Genomic DNA, 21,301 nt, shown 5'->3' with positions numbered 1-21,301 from the left:
GGTTTGCTGTGTCTCCCAGCACATTCTCAAGCCCATGGAGGAGATTCCAGGAGACAGACAGTTAGTCTGGGAGAGCTGGACAGGACTGTAGAAGGTCCTCAACCCATCAGCAGGACAGGTATCTGCTCCTTTGTGCAAGGAGGACCAGGATGAGCACTGCAACAGCTCTACAAAATGACCTCCAGCAGACCACTGGTGTGAAGGTCTCTGATAAAACAATCAGAAAGAGATTTAATGAGAGTGGTCTGAGGGCCCAGCCTCCTCTAGTGCCCGCTGTGCTCGCTGACCGGCACCGTGGAGCTCGGCTGGCATTTGCCATAGAACACAGGAATCTGCAGGTCCACCACTGGTGCCCTGTGCTTTTCACAGATGAGAGCAGGTTCACCCTGAGCGCATGTGACAGACATGAAAGGGTCTGGAGAAGCCGTGGAGAACGTTATGCTGCCTGTAACATTGTTCAGTGTGACCAGTTTGGTGGTGGGTCAGTGATGGTGTGGGGAGGCATATCCATGGAGGGACACACAGACCTCTACAGGCTGGACAATGGCATTCTGACTGCCTTTAGGTATCAGGATGAAATCCTTGGATCCATTGTCAGACCCTACATTGGTGCAGTGGTCCTGGATTCCTTCTGGTGTAGACAATGCCCAGTCTTATGTGGTAAGAGAACTCATGCAGTTCCTGGAGGATGAAGGAACTGATACCATTAGCTGGCCCCCATGCTCACCTGACCTGAATCCAATAGAACACCTTTGGAACATTATGTTTTGTTCCATCAGACACCATCAGGTTGCTCCTCAGACTGTCCAGGAGCTCAGTGATGCCCTGGTCCAGTTCTGGGAGGAGATACCCCAGGACACCATCCATCGTCTCATTCAGAGCTTGTCCTGACATCGTCAGTCTGCATACAAGCACATGGAGGCCATACAAACTACTGAATACCATTTTGAGTTGCTGCCAAGGAATTTCAGAAAATGGACCAGCCTGCCACATCAGTTTTTCACTTTGATTTTGGGGTGTCTTGAATTTAGCCCTCCTGGGGGGTTGATCATTTTCATTTCCATCAAACAATGTGGCACTTTTCATTCCTAACACATTATCCAGTCCATATCAATGCTAAGATCCAGTTTGTTTTCCCCGTATTGAAATATGATGGATTTTCAAAGTGTTCCTTTAATTTTTTTGAGCAGTGTAGTTACTCTGGATGGCATTACATTGGCCTCCAGCTCTACTGTGAGGAACCTCAGCGTTGTCTTCCTCCGAGTGTCCCTGGTCCCAGAGCTGGATGCTTCAGATCTGTGGTTGATGTTCCACCAGCTGGTCCAGTCTCCATCATGTCCACTGTGGGATGCTGCTGCTGACCTTCCTCCAGCCCTCTGCTTCCAGCTGCTCATTTCCACCAGTCAACTCTGCATCACCCTCACTTATTTGACGTTCTTCTACATACTGTTTGAATTTTACTACCAGGTTAACCTGACCTCAGGTCTGTGAATGATTTCTTCAGGCTTCCAGCAGCTCTCCAGGTCAGTAGATTAATACAGGATGGCACAAAAAAATGTAACTTTTTAACAATCCAATAAAACCAAGGGTGATGGAAGAAAAATATTTGATTCATAGGAAATGAAACTGCTGCACAGTGGGTTAGTGGTTAGAACTTAGAACTTTGGCCTTGCAGCAAGAAGATCCCGGTTCAAATCCCGGCCTGGGCCTGGGATCTTTCTGCATGGAGTCTGCATGTTCTCCCTGTGCATGCGTGGGTTTTCTCCGGGTACTCCGGCTTCCTCCCACAGTCCAAAAACATGCTGAGGTTAATTGGTTACTCTAAATTGTCCGTAGGTGTGAATGTGAGTGTGATTGTGTGTCTGTATATGTAGCCCTGTGACAGACTGGTGACCTGTCCAGGGTGTCCCCTGCCTTCACCAGAGTCAGCTGGGATAGACTCCAGCACCCCCCATGACCCTGGTGAGGATAAAGCGGTGGATAGAGAAAGAATGGATGGATGGATGGATGGATGGATGGATGAAGGAATTGAAACCTTAAAACATGCCATTTAATGATGGAATGTTCAGTTTTTAAAAATGACTTCCTGTAGATGGCGTCCTCCTGTACGAATCCATTCTTGAAATCTACTTGGGGCTATCTCAAGAGTAAAGTGTACACGACTCGACCAAGAGCTCTGGATGAGTTAAATCAGAGAATTCAGGATGAATTTCACAGTATCCAGCTGAGATGCTGCAGCGGTCAGTGAGGAATCTCAACGGCAGATTTTAAGAATGCATTGGTGCTGGAGCACGCCTTCTACAGGAAGTAGTTTTTAAAAATGAAAATTCCATCATTGTTTCTTAAATGGCATGTTTTAAGGTTTAAATGACTATGAATAAAATATTTTTCTTCCATCACTCTTGGTTTTATGGGATTGTTAAAAAGTTCCCGTTTTTTGTGTATTTAATGTGTCAGACAGTCTGTTTGTGTTTTAGGGTCTGGTGGACTCATCTGTAAACTCCAGGAACACAGTAAGGTGTTAAATCCAGACTCTGCTACCGTTTGCATAGAGCATGATTTAATTTAAAAAGAACTTGGACACATACAGAGCAGACAGGTCAGTTCCATGGTTCGGTACAGTACAGCGCGCGATTACAATGATCAGAGTTCCCTTTTAAATATGATACACAACATTTCAGCCGACCTCCAACAGCAGCAAACGCCTCAGTTATTCTCCAACTGTGTGTCTAATGCTGGAATTATTTCAAGTCATACATGTACTGGAAGATGGATTGTGCAAAAATACAAACAGCAAAAACAAACATGAACAAGAAAGGTGAAAATGAAAAAGTTAAAGAAGCAGCGTATCAGTGGAACGTCTGTAGATCACATCCAGCAGGTCGTCTTCCTGACAGGAATACATTCATGTCACTTGTGTGGTTTGTGGACATCAGGAATGTCTTCTTCTACTCCCACATTATCACATCCATCTTCATGAAAAGCAGGAGGCTGTGGATGTGTTCCTCATCAACAGAAACGCCATTCTAAGTGTTTCCACAGAACGCAAACATCTTTTTACAGGTTCTTTAAGTGAGAACAAGGCTTTGGGATAAAGTGGCATCAGATGAAACCAGAGAAGAGCTCTGATCAAAGGAAGGCATCAGTTTATTATCCACCGCCTGGTGGGCCTTTATGGCATTAAAACAAGAAGGCAAATGGAGTTTTTAGGTCAGTCGATCAGCTGAAGTCCGATTTGAAGTCATGATTTTTAGTTTAAGAATTTTAAAGATTCTGATTTAACATTGGAGGATTTTCCTCCTAAACTGGAACATCTGGAGCAACAACAGAACAAAAGGACAGAATGTGAAGGACGGATTCTATCTCCAGCTTCATCCTTCAGTCTGTAACAAGGAGACGGTTTTAGTACCATGAAGGCTTCGAACATCTGGAAACACCAGAATCCTCCCGACCAGGGACAGAGCGGAGCCCTCGGAGCTGGATAAGGCTCTCAGGTGTTTCAGTGACCGAGAAAATAAAGCACAGTAACGTAATAAATAAAGGGACGATGTGAACACAGTCCAGAGTAGTGGTGGTGCTGAGGGGTCCTCCTCAGCGTGCAGCGCTGAACCTTCACCAATCATCAGCTTCAAACATTCACACGACAACAACAAACGGCACGAATGACTGGACAGCGATGCTGGAGCCGGACCGGCCCAGATGGAGCCTGGTTCACACCTGGAAGGTCCGTGCAGAAGATGTTCCTCTCCTCTCACTTCCTGCCGCTCTGGGAGCAGTGCTGGAACTGGGCGAAGCTGAGGAACACCTGCTCCAAGGAGATCTGACTCACACAGTAGTCCTCAATGTGGTACTTCTCTTTGGCCGCCTCTAATGTCCCGAACACCTGGAGGACGGCAGGACAGGTATGAGGGAGGCTACCTGAGCTCAGTAAATACACCTGATCAGAGCACATCAGCCTCTGCTTCCTGCATGTCAAACCAAAGCACCAGTCATTTCCTCTAAAGCCGGCTTCCTGGAACTAAACTCAGCTGAAACACCCACAATGGATCCCATTCATTCAATATTACTGTTACAAAGGACGTTTCTGTCTTTAGTTTTAAGAACGTGTGCTTCTTCAAACACCACGGATCCAACATAAAAGGCTCCACTTCTTATCTTCTATCACAATATTCAGCAGACTGAGCTTTTGGAGATGATTGTTAGATAGAATGAAAAGTTCCCTTCAGTAAAGTTTGTGGACTCACAGAGAAACAGAAACACAGCAGTGATGATGCAGAGGCTGAGATACCAAAAGGTTTCGCCCCCGTATGAGCCTCAATCCTACACTTCCCATAATGCATCTGTGTACCACGGTTTGTCTTCACTGTCTGACTTTAACAGGGTTTTATAAACTCTAATGAGCTGATATCATCTGAGCCTTTTAGTCAGATGTTATGAAGAGTTTTAATCTTAGAAATCAAAGATCTCCTCATGACTAGCCTGAGTCTCTACCGGTTTAAAACATGAGATTATTTTACAGATGCTGAGCGACTGGCCTGTGAAATGAACACAGCTAAAGCGGAACACGTGGAAACATCAGGAAGAGAGGAGGAAAAGTCCCCGCTAAATGACTGAGCTGCTCTGTGATGTCCACCAGAGGGAGCTCTAACTCAGCTTGTGTAGGTGGAGAGCAGGAGCTGTACCTGTGCCCAGGTGAGTGCTTTGTCCGTCAGGTGGTAGTGCACCATGCCCTGGTGCTCGTCCTTCAGCTGACTTCCTGCAGAGAGAGGATTCACAGTTAGATCTGCTCCGTTACTGTTTGATAAACTCTTTAATGCAGAGCAGCAAAACCATTCAACTTCACGAGGAAGCGCACGTTTGACCCTGCTGACGTGCACAGTGGCGTGTGTAAATGTGCACGTGTGACTGTGTCTCTGTGTCGTCCCGTCAGAGCGTCCTACCTGGGAAGGTGTTCTCTATGAAGTCTTTGAACAGCAGCAGGTCGCCGTCCTCCGGCTCAGCTTCTACATGGACTTTAGCCAGCAGCGTGTAGCCGCTGCCAAACTTGCTCTTCAGGTGCTGAGGACTCCCCAGACACTTGAACTGGCCGTTGACCATCACTGCCAGCCGGGTGCACAGAGCCTCACACTCCTCCATGCTGGAACAGCAGGTAGAAGAAGATCAGAAAGAGCAGCTCAGCCTCTCTGGACCACACAAACCTCTGTCAAGCTCACCTGTGAGAAGTGATGATGATGGCCTTTCCAGACTCTCGTGTTCGCGTCACGGCATCCCACAGCAGCCTGCGGGCCACCGGGTCCATGCCGGTGGACGGTTCGTCCAGGAAGATGACCGGAGGTCCACCGATCAGAGCCATGCCTGCACTCAGCTTCCGCTTGTTTCCGCCGCTGCACGAGTTCAAGTCTAAAATCAGCATCAGGATGTTCACACCACAAACAGCTCATCACCTGAAACACCTCCTACCTGTAGCTGCGCACCAGTTTGTCCGCATGAGGCTCCAGCAGCAGAGACCTCAACACGTTCTCCACACAGCCGGACACGTACTTCTCTGGGATCCCTCGCAGCCGGGCGTACATGCTCAGAGTCTCTCTTCCTGTCATGTGGTCCAGAACGGCGTCAAACTGAGGACAGTATCCGATCCGCTGCTGCACCTGCAGGCAGAGATGAAGCTCAGGGTTCATGTCCACAGGATCCCATTCATTGTCTATGTGAAACGCACCGTGCCGCATGCTGGTTGCATTTCAAGCTGCAGTCTGCTGCGTCTCCCGCAGCTCATTTGCATGAAGTAGTTTCATTTCTACTTTATGCAAATTCGATGCAGAGTGGAGGTCTGACGCATCGCGAAGCTTTGGTCAAACGTCTAAACTAAAACCAGGACGGACTCAGGCTCAGCAGCTCGTTTCTCGCCTCACACGCTTTCAGAAATACTTCTCACTCAGCTGTTTTCAGAATAAAAGAGGAAGTTTGTGACCGAGCTGCCATGTTGGTCTGACGTTTCCACTGACTGAAGGCTGTCATGTGACCTCCTGGTGGCCTACTAGTGACCGCCCACCAAGCCGTGATTTTCAGAAACGTTTCCACGAGAAAAACGGATCTTGTGGACGCTGCAGATGTCTTCAACTTAAACCCTGGAGCTGCAGTTCTGCTGACTCACCTTCTTGATGTCCCTCCGGACGCTGTAGCCGTCGATGTAGGCGTCTCCAGAGGTGACGCTCTCATCGCCCGTCAGCATCTTGAAGGTGGTGGTCTTTCCTGCTCCGTTGAAGCCCAGCAGGCCGAAACATTCTCCTTTCCCCACAGCGAGGGAAAGCCGGTCCACGGCCAGGAGAGACTCCCCGCTGCTGTACACCTGCCAGCACAGGGACCAGCGTTCACACCTGACACGCCATCACACCTCAGCTCTGTCGGCTCAGAAGAACCCTCACCTTGCTGATCTCCTGCAGGATCAGAGGACTCCCCACCATGGACTCCACCACCGGCTGACACTCCAGAACCCTCTTCCTCTCCTCAGCCACGTCTCTGTCCTCTGGAAGCAGCGCTGCTTCGTCCACCACAGGCACCTGAAACAACATCAGGGTTAATCTCCTCTCAGCTAGAAGGTCTCAGACGGTCTAACCAGGACCAGCAGCTCCAACGGCCATGATCATCAGACGTTCCACCAGAACTTCTGAATAAAACAAAGCAAACACTGTGGAAGAACTCCAGTGACTGGTTCAGGTCCCAGCTATCATTCATGTGGTTACCAGTGAATCTGTGGATCATTTCCAGAACCTAAAGACCTTCAAAGATCAATCTGACACCAACCTGAAGCAGAAACCAGCAAATCTTCAACCAAAGCAGCTGAAAGAGAGTTCTAAATGGATTCTTTAAGAACCCTCTGAGTCTTTTCCGGCTGTTTCTGGTTCATTTTAAAGTCCTGCAGCACTGAGGAACCAGAAGAGCACGAACAGCAACTCAGAGATGTCTTCTGTCAGTAGAACCATGAAAACAGAGAAAAGGAACTAAATGAAATCCTGGAATCAACTAGCAGAACGTTTCCCTCACGTGTTCTACTTAGACCAGATGTGAACTACCGACAGTCTGACTGGTTTCTGTCCTCGTCTCCATGGAAACGCCTGAAATTCTGGTGGCAACTCAGTTCTTCATGTTTCCAGATTATTCTTCTTTTTAGATCAACTTCATTATTTTAACTTTAGATTTTCCAAATCTGTTTAAATCAATCCACTGGACTTTAAGAAAGTTCCTTGAAGACGTTTCACCTCTCATCCAAGAGGCTTCTTCAGTTCTGGTGGTGGTTGGTGTTGCCTCAGCTTTCAAACCTCTGTGAGGTGTAAAAGCTGAGGATTATTTATGAGCAATGAACACACAGAGACCCAAAAAGGAAGAACGACCCCCACCAATACTCACAACGACCATCGTTGAGTAGTCAGATGAGTTTTGGTATCGGTCGTTGGAATAATAGCCCTGGACACACCTCACAGAGGTTTAAAAGCTGAGGCAACACCAACCACCACCAGAACTGAAGAAGCCTCTTGGATGAGAGGTGAAACGTCTTCAAGGAACTTTCTTAAAGTCCAGTGGATTGATTTAAACTACTTTGGACAAACATGACCTGATGAATGAGAACCTACACAGACAACTTTAGATTTTACTTCTCAGCTCAGGTTCCTTCATGGAGAACCAAAGATTCCTTCAGCTTCTATTCTAATAAACGTTCCATGTTGGTTCTTTAGTAAACTGAACAGTCCTTTAAATCTGCTGACAGGTTTCAGTGCTTGGTTTAAAGAGGTTCAGATGAATGTTCTGTCCATGAGCTGATCAGGTGTAAGTTCAGCTTCACTGATAAAGTCTTCACTGATTCTGGATGAAGCGCTGCCCCCTGCTGGACTCAGTCTATCATCATCGATTTATTTTGACATTTAATTCATTTATTTTCTTTTTCTTTTACTCTTCCTGTCGTTGTTATTCTGGTTTTATCTTCTGTTGGGATGTGGTCATTCTGCTGCTTTTATTTTTTATCTGCTGTCTGGATTCATTCAGAAAATCTTCTTCATCTTTATTTCTCCACTTTTGTCTCTGGTCTCCTTTTGTTCTTTTCTTTCTTGGTCTGTTTTAAAGGTTCTCTATAAATGTAGATTTTATTATTTTATAAATGTTAATTACTTTTCCCCTGACACGGTCTCTAACTACATCTGGGTTCAGTTCTTTCTTCTCCCTGTGGAGTTAAACACATCCAGCTTTGCTCAGGTTGTCTTCAGAAGGTTTCGGTTCTACTTTAAAGATCCAAACATCTGAATAGTTCTTCACAGGAGACCATCGGCGTCTTGGCGTACCCGTTTGTGTCTCCGGACCAGCGAGGTCAGGAGCCGCCACGCAGTGTGGAAGCATCGCAGCTCGATGACGAACAGCAGGACGTTGTAGACGACGCCCTGAACGGTGAAGGCCAGCAGGAAGCGGCCGACTCCAGGCTCCTCCAGGGAGAAGTAGTTCATCTGGTAGGTGATGTCTGGAGGAAACATGGAGATCAGCAGATCATCAGGAGGTTCAACACGGGAACATCTGGGTAACGGAAATGAGGAACACAAAAAGATTTGAGAAAACTGGAGGATGACAACAAAATGTTGTCCTAATGATCATCCAGAGTTTACTCCGTTCTTCTCCTGATCTCCATCAGCTGGACCACAAAGACCTCGCTTCATGGAAGAACTTCATCTGTTCAACATGTTGGGATGGAGAGAGACAATAAAGGTTTGAATCTGAGAAAACCTGGAACTACAGGAAGCATCAGAGTCAGTGTGAAGATGAAGCAGCTCCTGTGTTCCACTGGTTCCTGGTCCGATCCATCCTAGATGACCGTCCAGGTGTCCACGGTTCTAGAGCTACGAGAACAGATTTAACACCTTTTCAGGAGAAACATCTGGTCAGGACTTACTGTATCTGATGCAGATCTGTTTGGTTATGTCGTTGAGGGTGCAGAAGGAGATGAACTCATAGTTCTGGTAGAACTGGCTGAAGGACATCCCCAGGCAGTAGTTTGGGAACATCAGGAACACCTTGTCCAGCAACTGAGACAGGTCCTGCAGGTTCAGCTCTGAGGAGGAAGGCAGAAAGTCAACAGGAATCAGAACCCTCCTCTCTTTCAGAAATAATCACAGAACCTTCTCCTTAGAACCGGATCCCTCACTGGCTTCCCACACAGATACTAGTACTAGTGAAGACCGACGGTTCTCCAGCGGTTCTCCAGCAGTTCAACCCATCAACTCCTCAACTTTTAAAGAACAACAGTTATTTTAAAACACACACAGAGAGTTTAAATATTCAGCTTATCAGAACAACAGCAGCTGCAGCCGTCAGAGAACGGACCGATGGCTGAAACCAGAACCGCTCAGACTGAGGCAGCCGGCTAACTCGTTAACCAGTAACTAGTAACCAGTTTACTAGTAAACCAGTAACCAGAGCCCAGTTTGTGCAGTTTAACCTGCTGGAGGTTCTGCCAGGGTTTCTATGGAAACAGACTTCACAGAACATCAGGAGAACGTTAAAACCAGTTGTAAGTATTCAGATTACGGGGCGGAACCTGACGGTTCTTCAGGGAGTGTCTCATGTTCTACTTTTCTAAGGATCAGAACCTCTGATTTATCCTAGAACCTGCTGGTTCTGTGTTCTCCATCTGAACCCATCTCACCTGGGATGGTCATGATGGTCACTGCCAGGAAGGTGGCGGTTCCCGAGATCATGTTGAAGATGGTGAGGCGGGTGTAGGCGGAGGCCGCTGTGGAGAACAGGAAGCTGAGAAGGTACATGAGTGGAACCACGGCCCAACCGTACAGCAGCAGCAGCAGCAGAACGTCCACCAGGTGGTTGTTCTCCACAAACGCTTTCACTCCGAAAGCCTTGAAGACCACCTGAGAGCAGAACCACACCGAGACACACGTCACATATCTGGAGCTTCAAACAGCTGGACGGGTTCCACAGAATACTCAGGACCAGAGGTTCTACTGGTAGTGGTTCTAGTATCAGAGGTTCTAGTATCAGTGGTTCCAGGTTGGTACTGACCAGCATCAGGAGGCAGGGCAGCAGGAAGTTGACCAGGTCCCACAGCAGGGCGGAGAACCAGAAGTTGGACAGGTAGACACCGCTCACCTGCTGCACATGTTTGGACTTGATGGAGGATTCAGTGACGAGCAGCAGAGCGAAGGTGCTGGACAGAGACGCCATCCCATACATGAGGTTGATGGCGATGGCGAAGCCGGTCTTACCCCTGGAGAGGGCAGGAAGGAGGAGAACGGAGATGGATGAACATCCTATCACATGTTCTACAGGTTCTACATGTTCTAGATTTTCTACAGGTTGTACAGGTTCTAAAGGTTCTCTAGGTTCTACAGGTTCTAAAAGTTCCACAGGTATCAGGTTATTGCTGGGACAGGGTTGGCAGCACAGACTCAGATCTGGTGAATCCCTCCAGTCCTGCAGTCATTCTCACTGTGCTGCTTCTATTTCTGATCTTTCTGATCGCTCTTTTAGAACTTCTAACACGTTCTACGTTCCTGCACTCACTCGGTCAGCTGGTTCTGAGCCGTCTCAGACAGGGTTCGGGGCATCGGGTAGTTTCCCGTCTGGATGGAGGCGTTGGGTCCGGCTAGCAGCCTGAACAGAGCGTTGTCCAGCATCATGAGGGCGGTGGCCGGGGTGTGGTAGCCCTCGTTGTTGAAGTATGCCGTCGCTTCTGCAATCTGGCTGTTACCGCCTCGGAAAGCGGCGCCGACCACACAGCGCTCGTTAAAGCTGCCTCCTTCCTGCTCGGCGTGGGTCAGGACGTAGTCAGGGAGGTCTGGAACAAAGAGGTCCATCAGTACTCAGGTTCACATTAAGGGAGAAAAAAAGCAACAGCAGCATGTAGGACAGAGCCCATACCAGTAAAACACGCAACATATGACCCTAAACACACAAATAAAAAAGATACAATCATATAAAAAATAAAACACACACACCCGATGACCTCCTGTCTGGCACAAACACTGACCACTGCCAGCAGAGGGCGCTATCAGCGTGCCCACCTGGGTATTAAAGGAGGTCACCTGTTTGGTGTCACTACTGTGTTCGGTCTAACAGCACCTTTACACACTGATCACTAACGCTGGGTTCTGCTCCGTCCCCCTCTTACCCGTGATGTTCTGGCATTGGCCCAGCTGGGCGGAGAGTTGGGAACTGTAGGCGTCTGCCAGGAGCGAGGCCGGGGGTCCGGCTCCTGGCTGCAGGGCCACCGGGACCCTGGTGGCCCCGTAGCGGTGCAGGGCCAGCCTCAGCTCAGGGGCCTTCAGGTTGCTGGGGAAGGAGCGCGCCACAACCAGGGCCACAATAGTGAAGACCAGAGGGACCAGGAACTGGGCCACCATCACCTTCCAGTTCCTCCAGCTGTACAGCGCCCTCTTCAGGAACATGGCGTAGAACTGCTGCAGGTGGAGGCGCACCTGGTGGAGGAGAAACAGGAGCTAAAGTCTGAGCACTAGAAGTGAAAGGACCGAGACTTTATCTGTTCTGTCTCACCCCAGTGTTCAGCTTGATGTTGGAGCAGTCCTCTGAGATCAGGGTTCCGCTGTCGGTGAAGTCCGTGACGTCGGTCAGACCGCTGATGCTGCTGGCGTCGTCCGTGGTCCAATCATGGGAACGCCTCTCATGCTGGTACTGCAGAGCCGGCAGCTGGATCGCCTGGATGTCCAAACTGGAATCCACCAGCTTCCCCACCCTGAAACCACAAATCAGCCCAGACTTCAGCCCGGTAGCACCATCCATCATCTAGACAAGTCCTGGAGGAGTCGGGGGCGGAGCCTGTCCCAGCTGACTGTTGAAACGGCAGCTTCTAATGGAGTCCTGTTGGAGACCAGAACTCTGCTGGCAGCTCCAGTTAGTCCTACAGAGACACAGCTCAGTCCACAGGGCTGCAGGAAGGAGCTGAGATGTTTGAGAATGGAGGAAAACATCTCAGCTGCAGCTCCGGTTGGAGAGAAAGAAACTGAAAAATGCTCAATAAGAGGATCCACAAATAAAACCTAAACCAGACGTTCATGTTCTTCTAAAAGGTTTCTCTACAGTGTTCATGAACCCACTTTAAAGTCAATAAAATGTTGTACGACTGAAAACCTGCTGTAGAAGACACGTTCTAAAGTCTATGTAATCTGGTTCTGATGAAACCGTCTGTCTGCTGCACATCACTGACACTTTATTCCTCACAGCATCAACATCTACCTGAGGAACACCTCTTCCATGGTGGTGACTGAAGCTCCATAGCTGGCGATGCCCAGCTCGTCCCTGTTCATCTCCAGCTCAGCAAACAGCAGCTCGAACCTGGAACCGACAGGAGAATCAACAGAAGTACCAACAGGAGAACCGACAGAAGGACCCACAGGAGAACCAGGACTACAGCAGCTGAGTAGGATGCCGGTTCTCATAGAACATTGCTGTGCACTGAAAGAACACTAACAAACACGATATGTGGAACAATATCAAAGATGAAATCACATTAAACTTAATCTTAAAAGAAATTACTGCTCCAGATATTGTTCAGAAGAAACAAAATGACCTCAAAATGCAAAGTTTAAAAAGTAAGAAAAGCCGAAACAAGACTGAGATAAATCTACACCACTGTTCAAAAGCTTAAAATCACTGAGAAAAGCTGTTTTTTTAATCAATGAAGATGACATGAAATGAATGATAAATCCAGTTATCCAATTAATCCACATAGTTAATGTGGTAAATGACTATTCTATCTGTAAACAGCTGATCTTTAATGGAATATCTCCATAGGGGTACAGAGGAACATTTCCAGCAACCATCACTCCTGTGTTCTAATGCTACATTGTGTTAGCTAATGGTGCTGAAAGGCTCATTGATGGTTAGAAAACCCTTGTTCAGGTATGTTAGCACATGGATAAAAGTGGGAGTTTATTGGAGAACATGGAATTATCTGGATGACCCCAAACTTTAGAACAGCAGTGCAGATATGTGCAGATATATACTCTTTTGAGTGTTTTGCAGACCTGAACTTTACCAAGAATCTACAGTCTACTAACCTGAACTTTACCAAGAATCTACAGTCTACTAACCTGAACTTTACCAAGAATCTACAGTCTACTAACCTGAACTTTACCAAGAATCTACAGTCTACTATCCTGAACTTTACCAAGAATCTACAGTCTACTAACCTGAACTTTACCAAGAATCTACAGTCTACTAACCTGAACTTTACCAAGAATCTACAGTCTACTATCCTCAACTTTACCAAGAATCTACAGTCTACTATCCTCAACTTTACCAAGAATCTACAGTCTACGAACCTGAACTTTACCAAGAATCTACAGTCTACTATCCTCAACTTTACCAAGAATCTACAGTCTACTATCCTCAACTTTACCAAGAATCTACAGTCTACTAACCTGAACTTTACCAAGAATCTACAGTCTACTATCCTCAACTTTACCAAGAATCTACAGTCTACTATCCTCAACTTTACCAAGAATCTACAGTCTACGAACCTGAACTTTACCAAGAATCTACAGTCTACTATCCTGAACTTTACCAAGAATCTACAGTCTACTAACCTGAACTTTACCAAGAATCTACAGTCTACTATCCTGAACTTTACCAAGAATCTACAGTCTACTAACCTGAACTTTACCAAGAATCTACAGTCTACTATCCTGAACTTTACCAAGAATCTACAGTCTACTATCCTGAACTTTACCAAGAATCTACAGTCTACTATCCTGAACTTTACCAAGAATCTACAGTCTACTATCCTGAACTTTACCAAGAATCTACAGTCTACTCGCGTTTTCTAATGAAAGTCATTTGAAGGGCAGAAGAATGTCCCTGAAAAACATCCAAGGCTTCTTGAGGTGTTTCTGTTTTCACTGAAAACATGGATTTGTCTGGATGACTCCAGACTTTTGAACGCATGTATGCAAACTAGAATAGGGTTAGAACTAGACAGATGGATGATAATTATGGGATATTTCCTGTGTTTTGCTGTTTGATGCACTGAGCTGCTGCTCATCTGAACTCATTATAAATGCGTCACATTGTCATATTTTTTCACAGCTCCACTGATCCTTTAGGGATCCTCCATAATCACTGGCAGCTTTCAGACTGTTCAGAGGGATTCGGATCCAGTCCTGGAGCTCAGCGGTGAGTTAACCTTCTAAAGGACACCTGGCTGACTCACCTGCTGGTGCTTTCTTTGGGCAGGATGTAGGAGAGCTCGGCTCCAGCGCTGCTCTCTAGCGTGGCGTTGGGAACATACATGTGGACGAGGCGTGTGATCTCGGACACGTTACAGAGAGCATCTTTGACTATGACCATGTGGTAACCAGCACCTGGAGAGCAGAACAGGCCTGGAAGATTATTACTGATCAGTGCTCACCTGAAGATCCAGGTACATCACATGAAACCTGCTTCATGACCAGCAGCATCTGATCATCTGCTCCAGAGGTGAACATGTTCAACCCGTGTTACAGGGTTCACATGAAACCGGAGGAATTACAACAACATGTCTGTAGATCCTCGGCTTTCAGGTCATGGTGATCATAGGAGCTTCAGCAGAAACCAACTGGACTTCTCTGGTAGGTTCTTGGAGATGTTCCCCCTTCATCCATGGTTCTTCTTCAGTTCTAACAGACTAATGGGGAACTCCAGAGTTTATAGTCCCTCCAGGTGACTAGTCTGATGGTCCATTAACCACCAGGACTCACCTGTCTCCAGGTGCGAATGCTGTGAAACCAGGAGGTCCACCAACAATAACAACATCAATCATGGTGGTGGAGCTGCAGTTCACACAATAAAGGATGTGAATCTGTGGAGTCAGGAGAGACTGGAGATGTTAAGGATGGAGAACCTTTGTGAGGAGACCTGATCAGTGAGTTGTAGGTGTTTGATAGGTGGAGTCATAAACTCCTCCTCTGCTTAGACATGATGCTCCAGCTATGGATGGCTTCCTTCACTGCAGTGATCAGAGGGAGTACAAACTGGAACTCCTCATTAGTCAGTTAGAACTGAAGAAGAACCATGGATGAAGGTGGAATGTCTCCAAGAACCTACTAGAGGAGTCCAGTTGGTTTCTGCTGAAGCTCCTACAGTTCCACCAGTATGCTGTTTTGTGTTGATGGAGAGGATGACGGTTAAACTTCTCTCACCGTATTTGTTCTTCAGGAACAGTGGAGAACCGCAGCACTGCAGCTCTCCTCCGGCCATGATGGCGATTCGATCTCCCAGCAGGTCGGCCTCGTCCATGAAGTGTGTCGTCAGCAGGATGGTGCGACCTCGTTTCTCTCCCTGCAGAAGGTCCCAGGTGGCCCGTCGGGCCGACGGATCCATGCCTGATGTGGGCTCATCCAACATGACCACCTGCAGAGAAACGAGGTGAGACGAAGGAGGAGGAGGAGGAGGGGGGAGGAGGGAGGAAGGAGGAGGGAGGAAGGAGGAGGGAGGGGGAAGAGGAGGAGGGAGGAGGAGGGAGGAGGGGGGGGAGGAAGGAGGAGGGGGGGGAGGAGGGAGGAAGGAGGAGGAGGGAGGAGGAGGGAGGGGGAAGAGGAGGAGGGAGGAGGAGGAGGAGGGAGGAGGAGGGAGGAGGGGGGGGAGGAGGAGGGGGGGGAGGAGGAGGAGGAGGGAGGAAGGAGGAGGGAGGAAGGAGGAGGAGGGAGGAGGAGGGAGGGGGAAGAGGAGGAGGGAGGAGGAGGAGGAGGGAGGAGGGGGGGGAGGAAGGAGGAGGGGGGGAGGAGGAGGAGGAGGGAGGAAGGAGGAGGGAGGAGGAGGAGGAGGGAGGAAGGAGGAGGAGGAGGGAGGGGGGGGGGGCTGCTGACCTTGGAGTCTCCAATGAGGGCGATGCCGATAGAAAGCTTCCTCTTCATGCCACCAGACAGAGTTTTGGACCGAGCCCGGCGTTTGTCCTCCAGGTTCAGGATCCGGATGATTCGATCCACCTCGTCTGGAATCTTGTCTTTAGAGAATCCTTTGAGCTGGAGAGAAGACAGAAGATCACAGCAGGAACAGACACATCCCATCATCTTCTCAGCATGTCAGCATATCTGCTGATAGACTGCATGCACAGATGAAGGTCTACCTTTGTACCCAGGGCAGTCCAACTCATGGACCATAACCCCCATCCCTCCACCACACACGGACTTTAACGTGGACCTTCTGGGAACTCTGAAACTTACATCCACCTTGACATATTCTTGTATTTCCCTCATTGCCATACTGCACCTACTCTTCATCTGTATTTGCACTAGTATGCTACAGAGTTGTGTTTTTTGTCGTGTTTTCTCTTTCTTTTATTAGTTGCTCTAGATTTGTACATATATTTATCGCTATTGTTGCGCTGCCTGCTCTACATGCCTTTTTAATGCCCCCTGGGGACAAATAAAGTTTTCTGAATCGTCATCTACAGCATCAGGTCGTACAAACATCTGAGTAGAGTCTGAAGGAGTCTGCTGCCGTCTGGTTCTTAAAACCTGTAGTTTATTTAGTGGAAAAGTGCATTCATCCTAATTAATCCTGCTACCAAAAGAAACCCGGTAATAAAAGACTGTAAATAAATCAAATACAGTTGATCAAAGACTGGATGAACACAGTTCAAACTAAGATCCATCTGAACTACCAAAGATTCTGCTAAAAGTCCTTCATTGTTTTCAACAGTTTAATATGCTGTAAAGCTGCTGTGTTCCATCTGCTGTGTCTTCCCGTTTACCTGTGCGTAGAACAGCAGGTGTTCCCTCACGGTCAGGTTATCAAACAACACGTCGTGCTGAGGACAGAGGCCCAGGCTGCGTCGGATCAGGTTCATGTCCTGACAGATGTCGTATCCGCTGATGTAGGCCCGGCCGCTGCTGGGAGGAAACAGACCTGGACAGGAACACAGGACGGTTAGCGTCATTTCAAGAAGCTGCTTCTTTCCAGGTGTGTTCAGGTGTTCAGTCACCTGTCAGCATGGACAGCGTCGTGGTCTTTCCTGCTCCGTTGTGTCCCAGAACCACCGTGACCTGTCCCTCAAACATGTTCAGGGTCAGGTCTCGCACCGCCTGCCGGGTTTTGTTGCCCACTTTGAATTCCTGTCAAAAAAAAAAGAAATGAAAAAGAAGTGTTTAGATGCAGGACACAAGGAATCCTGTAGGGGGCAGTAGCACTACAGAGTACTGCAGAGGAACCCCTGAGGAACTCCAGAGGGTCCCTGTTGTTCTGCTGACCTTGGACAGATGTTTGATCTTTATCCCGGACACGAGGCCAGCCGGCTCCTCCTCTATGAACTCTCCTTTCAGAGCCTTCTCAGCGTCCTCCTCTTCCTCCTTCTCGTTGACCAGAGCCATGCGAGGGCTGCTGCACCAGTAAGAAGGCTGCAGATCAGGGAGAGCAATCAGAAGAACATGAAGGAGCGGCACATGAAACAGTCGAACAGACGCAGAGATGAACCAGGACGCAGAAGAACACGATCATTCACTAAAAACCGACAGAGAACAGCCGATGTACTGTCATCTAGCAGCATCGGCCCAAACCAGCGTCCATCAGTGTGTTTCTGTGTCAGTGGTTGTGGAACGTCATGCCAAAATGTTGTCAAAAAGGTAAACTTCATTTTCTTTCGCTCAAACATTTCCTGTTATTCTAACAGCTGAGCCTGAAGACTTCCTCTGGACCTGGACCTGGACCTGGACCTGGACCTGGACCTAGGAGTCCTGAACCACTCATCTCTTTAAACCTGTTCTGGTTTGGGGGTGGGCTGCACAGTGAGTTAGTGGTTAGCATTGTCGCCTTGCAGCAAGAAGATCCCCGGTTCAAATCCCAGTCTGGGATCTTTCTGCATGGAGTTTGCATGTTCTCCCTGTGCATGCGTGGGTTTTCTCCGGGTACTCCGGCTTCCTCCCACAGTCCAAAAACATGCTGAGGTTAATTGGTTACTCTAAATTGTCCGTAGGTGTGAATGTGAGTGTGATTGTGTGTCTGTATATGTAGCCCTGTGACAGACTGGTGACCTGTCCAGGGTGTCCCCTGCCTTCACCCGAGTCAGCTGGGATAGACTCCAGCACCCCCCATGACCCTAGTGAGGATAAAGCGGTGTATAGAGGATGAATGGATGGATGGATGGATGGATGGATGGATGGATGGATGGATGGATGGATGGGGGGTTGGGGGGTTGTGGTTAGTGTTCACTGGAGGGAAGCTACTGTGGAATCATGGAAATGTTAAATAAAATATAGTCTGGAATAAATTCAGAGACAAAACACGGTGTAAAACGAGGTTCTAGTCTCCAGCCTGAGGGAACATTTGATCTGCTGATGAAGTCTGTTGTTCTCTGAAACAGAATGATGGTTTGCAGGTTCTAGTCCTCTACTGCGTGGCATCCTCAGAAGGTCTGGATGAGTTTGTTCACAACGTACCAACACAAAGAAGTAGGCCGGTAGAGGCACTCCGTACTCTCCAGGGAACACGGCCTCCATGTACCAGGCCACCAGGCCGTAGAGCAGCGAGTCCAACAGCAGCAGACCCAGAACCTGAGCCAGAGAGAAGTCATCGTCCACCGTCACTGAGTCGAACAGGTTGGACCACTGGATCCCGACTCCTAAAGGACAGAGGAACCTCCATGAAGCACCACCTCAACTCCAACACGCAACAACATGAGAACAGTAAGCCTCCAGACCTTTTCCTTCGAACATCCCGATGAGCTGAGCGCCCATGGCCATGGCCACGTTGGAGATGAGGCAGGCGGAGGTCTTCTGGGCGTGGCTCAGCAGGTCATAGCGAGGCCACAGGAACAGGTACGGGAGGTAGCTCAGGAAGTAGATGAAGCCGCCCGCTGCTGCTGCCACGTTGGCTGAAGACAGAAAAAATCATGAGACTCACAACTTTAAGAAGCTTCAAAGAACAGCAGGATGGACAAAGACAAACGAGGGAGTTCTGCAGGTTCCCTGGATGGCTGAGAGGAGGAACACAGCTGAGAGATGGAAGAGTTTCAGGTTATTCAGCATGATGGTGAAGATCACCTCCTCTGAGCAGCTTCAAACATTAGGCTCCATCATCAGTTAATTGAAAGTACAGCAGACGGAGGAAAGAGAACAGCTCAGAGGATGGGTTCTGCTGTTCTCATCTCCTCCATCTACAAACCATCGTCTGTCTGTGGAACCAGTGAAGACATGACGAGGTCTTTGTGTTCCAGCAGCTTCATATTCAGAGTCACAGATGAAACGTTTCTGCAGCTCATTTAGTGGTTTTAGTCGAATATTATCATCAGTTATTAATCACTGACCAGCTTTAGAGCCCTGAACTGAGTGATTTACTTAGAACTGAACAGAGCTTCTCCTCTGGCACCAGACGGCTCAGACTGACTCCAGCAGTCGTTGGTCAGCAGCAGCTAAACGTTCACAACCTCTACCTGGTCGTCTAGAAACAGAACTGTCTCATTTCTGCATCTTTCACTGAAAAGAAACAAACAGCAGAAAACTTCGACCTGCATCTCAGAGACACGAGCTGCTGGAAAACATCTCAGCCACAAACCTCCAGGAGCAGAAACCAGACCCACCTCTGGAGAAGAAGGCACTGATCATGAAGCTGAAGTTGATGGTGGCGACGGTGAAGACAAGCAGGAAGACGAAGACCAGCGTGGGGTCACTGTGGGTCAGCACTGCTCCGTTAGGACTCACCTGGAGCACAGGACACAGTTAGAACCTCTGGATGGAGAACTCCTCCACCGGGCTTCTGTTCAGGGGTGGTTTGGGGGGTGTTTACAACTCATTTTGGACTGGTTTTGGACTGGTTTTGGACCATATAATAAGGGAACTCATCCTGTGGTCCAGGACTGGTAGAAACTATTTAACGCTAACAGCTGATTTTAAGAAGAGGACTACAGAGTCATTTAACTTATTCTATCCCAAAACACCAAATATTCAGGAAGGTGGTTGCAGCACCACCTTCAATTTTACTGTGGGTGCTGGTGGTGGAAGATCATGATAAAAAAGCTTTATGTGCAAAATTTCAGGCTTCTACTCCCAGTAGTTTTTGAGTTATGGCATTTTTAAATTTTAATAATTTAGGCCAAAATGCCCCCCCCCCCAATCCTCGCCTGGAATTTTTATTTTTTAAAATGCTTATCTCTGCTTCTGAGTATCACAGAGACTTGAAATGTTTTCTCCAAGCTCTCTACATGTTGGTGATGTCCTAGAAACAACACACACACTCAGGAGAAGTCTCTACAGAGCGGGGGGGCTTGTCCAAAATGTATAAATTATTTATAAAAACCACTAGCGAGTAGGGTTAAGGGTGTTAAAAATACCAGAAATCTTACAGATTAATGTCTTAACACCATTTAGTTTTGCTCTAGACCAGACTGGCTTATAACTTATACAGGGGGGGGCCTCTAGGCTCATTGTTTAGAGATATGGACTGCGGAACATTGCCCCCCATGAAAAGTGCCTCATTTTCAAGGACCCTGAAGTCAGTGTAGCACAGGTGGTAGAGATCTGCTAATTTGCACAGAAACTCATCTATCCTCTTACTGTAGCCATGCAAAGTCCCAACTTCTAGACATCACTGCATCATGCTAAATTACTGGGAGTAGATGCCTGTAATTTTGCACATAAAGTTTTTTTTTATCATGATCTTCTACCTCTATCTTCCAAAGCCAAATTGAAAACGCTGCTGCAACCCCCATCTGTGAATTCAGACGGAATTGGTCATTTGCTAACTGATAAAATGCTTCACTTGGTTCTGGATTAATGAATGTTTCACCGCTGGAACGAGGTCTGAGGACAACGAATGACTCACCTGAATGCAGAGCAGCAGAGTCACAAAGAAGACTGAGATGGAGAGGAAGAGGACGAACATGAGGAACCAGGCGCTCCAGTGAAGCCAGTTGCTGAGACCCATCATCCTCATGTACTCCTGAGAAGAGGTGAAGGATCAGTGGGACAGCTTCATCACCTTCAACTCATAGAGGCTCAAAGACCAACCTTGAGCTTCCTCTCCTTCTCCTGCACCACGGCTCGCACGATGTTCAGGGAGGTGTAGGTGAAGCTGAGCACCAGCACCAGGGGCAGCTGGTTTTGGATGGCCAGGATGAAGACGTCGGAGATGAAGGAGGGGTAAGGAAACCGGGACAGAAGCACTCTGGTCCGTTTTAGCAGAGAATCAGCAGCAGTTCTGTTGTACGAACGCATGATAGCTCGGTCCACGGCGTGCTGCACGGTCAGGAAGCCCTCTCTGAAATAACCTGAAGGAAGACGCACATTACTGAAGAGGAAATGGAGACAGCATGAATAAACCAACT

General features: G+C 47.9%; 1 protein-coding gene across 1 annotated transcript in view; it reads right to left on the bottom strand.

Moving 5' to 3' along the window:
• Positions 1-2,538: 2,538 nt before the first annotated feature.
• abca3b (ATP-binding cassette, sub-family A (ABC1), member 3b) overlaps positions 2,539-21,301 on the bottom strand; it is a 33,810-nt gene continuing 15,047 nt past the window's right edge. The window contains exons 6-31 of the mRNA XM_022195356.2: positions 20,985-21,244; positions 20,800-20,916; positions 19,559-19,679; positions 18,680-18,853; positions 18,420-18,601; positions 17,235-17,381; positions 16,970-17,099; positions 16,739-16,893; positions 15,852-16,007; positions 15,186-15,396; positions 14,219-14,369; positions 12,244-12,342; positions 11,545-11,743; positions 11,162-11,468; positions 10,555-10,828; positions 10,054-10,258; positions 9,683-9,902; positions 8,930-9,088; positions 8,331-8,503; positions 6,423-6,557; positions 6,152-6,346; positions 5,461-5,648; positions 5,214-5,384; positions 4,941-5,137; positions 4,683-4,756; positions 2,539-3,883 (exon numbers count right to left, since the gene is read on the bottom strand). Coding sequence (XP_022051048.2) covers positions 3,752-3,883; positions 4,683-4,756; positions 4,941-5,137; positions 5,214-5,384; positions 5,461-5,648; positions 6,152-6,346; positions 6,423-6,557; positions 8,331-8,503; positions 8,930-9,088; positions 9,683-9,902; positions 10,054-10,258; positions 10,555-10,828; positions 11,162-11,468; positions 11,545-11,743; positions 12,244-12,342; positions 14,219-14,369; positions 15,186-15,396; positions 15,852-16,007; positions 16,739-16,893; positions 16,970-17,099; positions 17,235-17,381; positions 18,420-18,601; positions 18,680-18,853; positions 19,559-19,679; positions 20,800-20,916; positions 20,985-21,244 — 4,532 coding nt within the window. The 3' untranslated portion in view covers positions 2,539-3,751. The remainder of the gene's footprint in view (positions 3,884-4,682; positions 4,757-4,940; positions 5,138-5,213; positions 5,385-5,460; positions 5,649-6,151; positions 6,347-6,422; positions 6,558-8,330; positions 8,504-8,929; positions 9,089-9,682; positions 9,903-10,053; positions 10,259-10,554; positions 10,829-11,161; positions 11,469-11,544; positions 11,744-12,243; positions 12,343-14,218; positions 14,370-15,185; positions 15,397-15,851; positions 16,008-16,738; positions 16,894-16,969; positions 17,100-17,234; positions 17,382-18,419; positions 18,602-18,679; positions 18,854-19,558; positions 19,680-20,799; positions 20,917-20,984; positions 21,245-21,301) is intronic.

This window comes from Acanthochromis polyacanthus, chromosome 21, assembly GCF_021347895.1.
Source record: "Acanthochromis polyacanthus isolate Apoly-LR-REF ecotype Palm Island chromosome 21, KAUST_Apoly_ChrSc, whole genome shotgun sequence".
Lineage (NCBI taxonomy): Eukaryota > Metazoa > Chordata > Actinopteri > Pomacentridae > Acanthochromis > Acanthochromis polyacanthus.
This window is presented reverse-complemented; position numbering and strand designations above follow the sequence as displayed.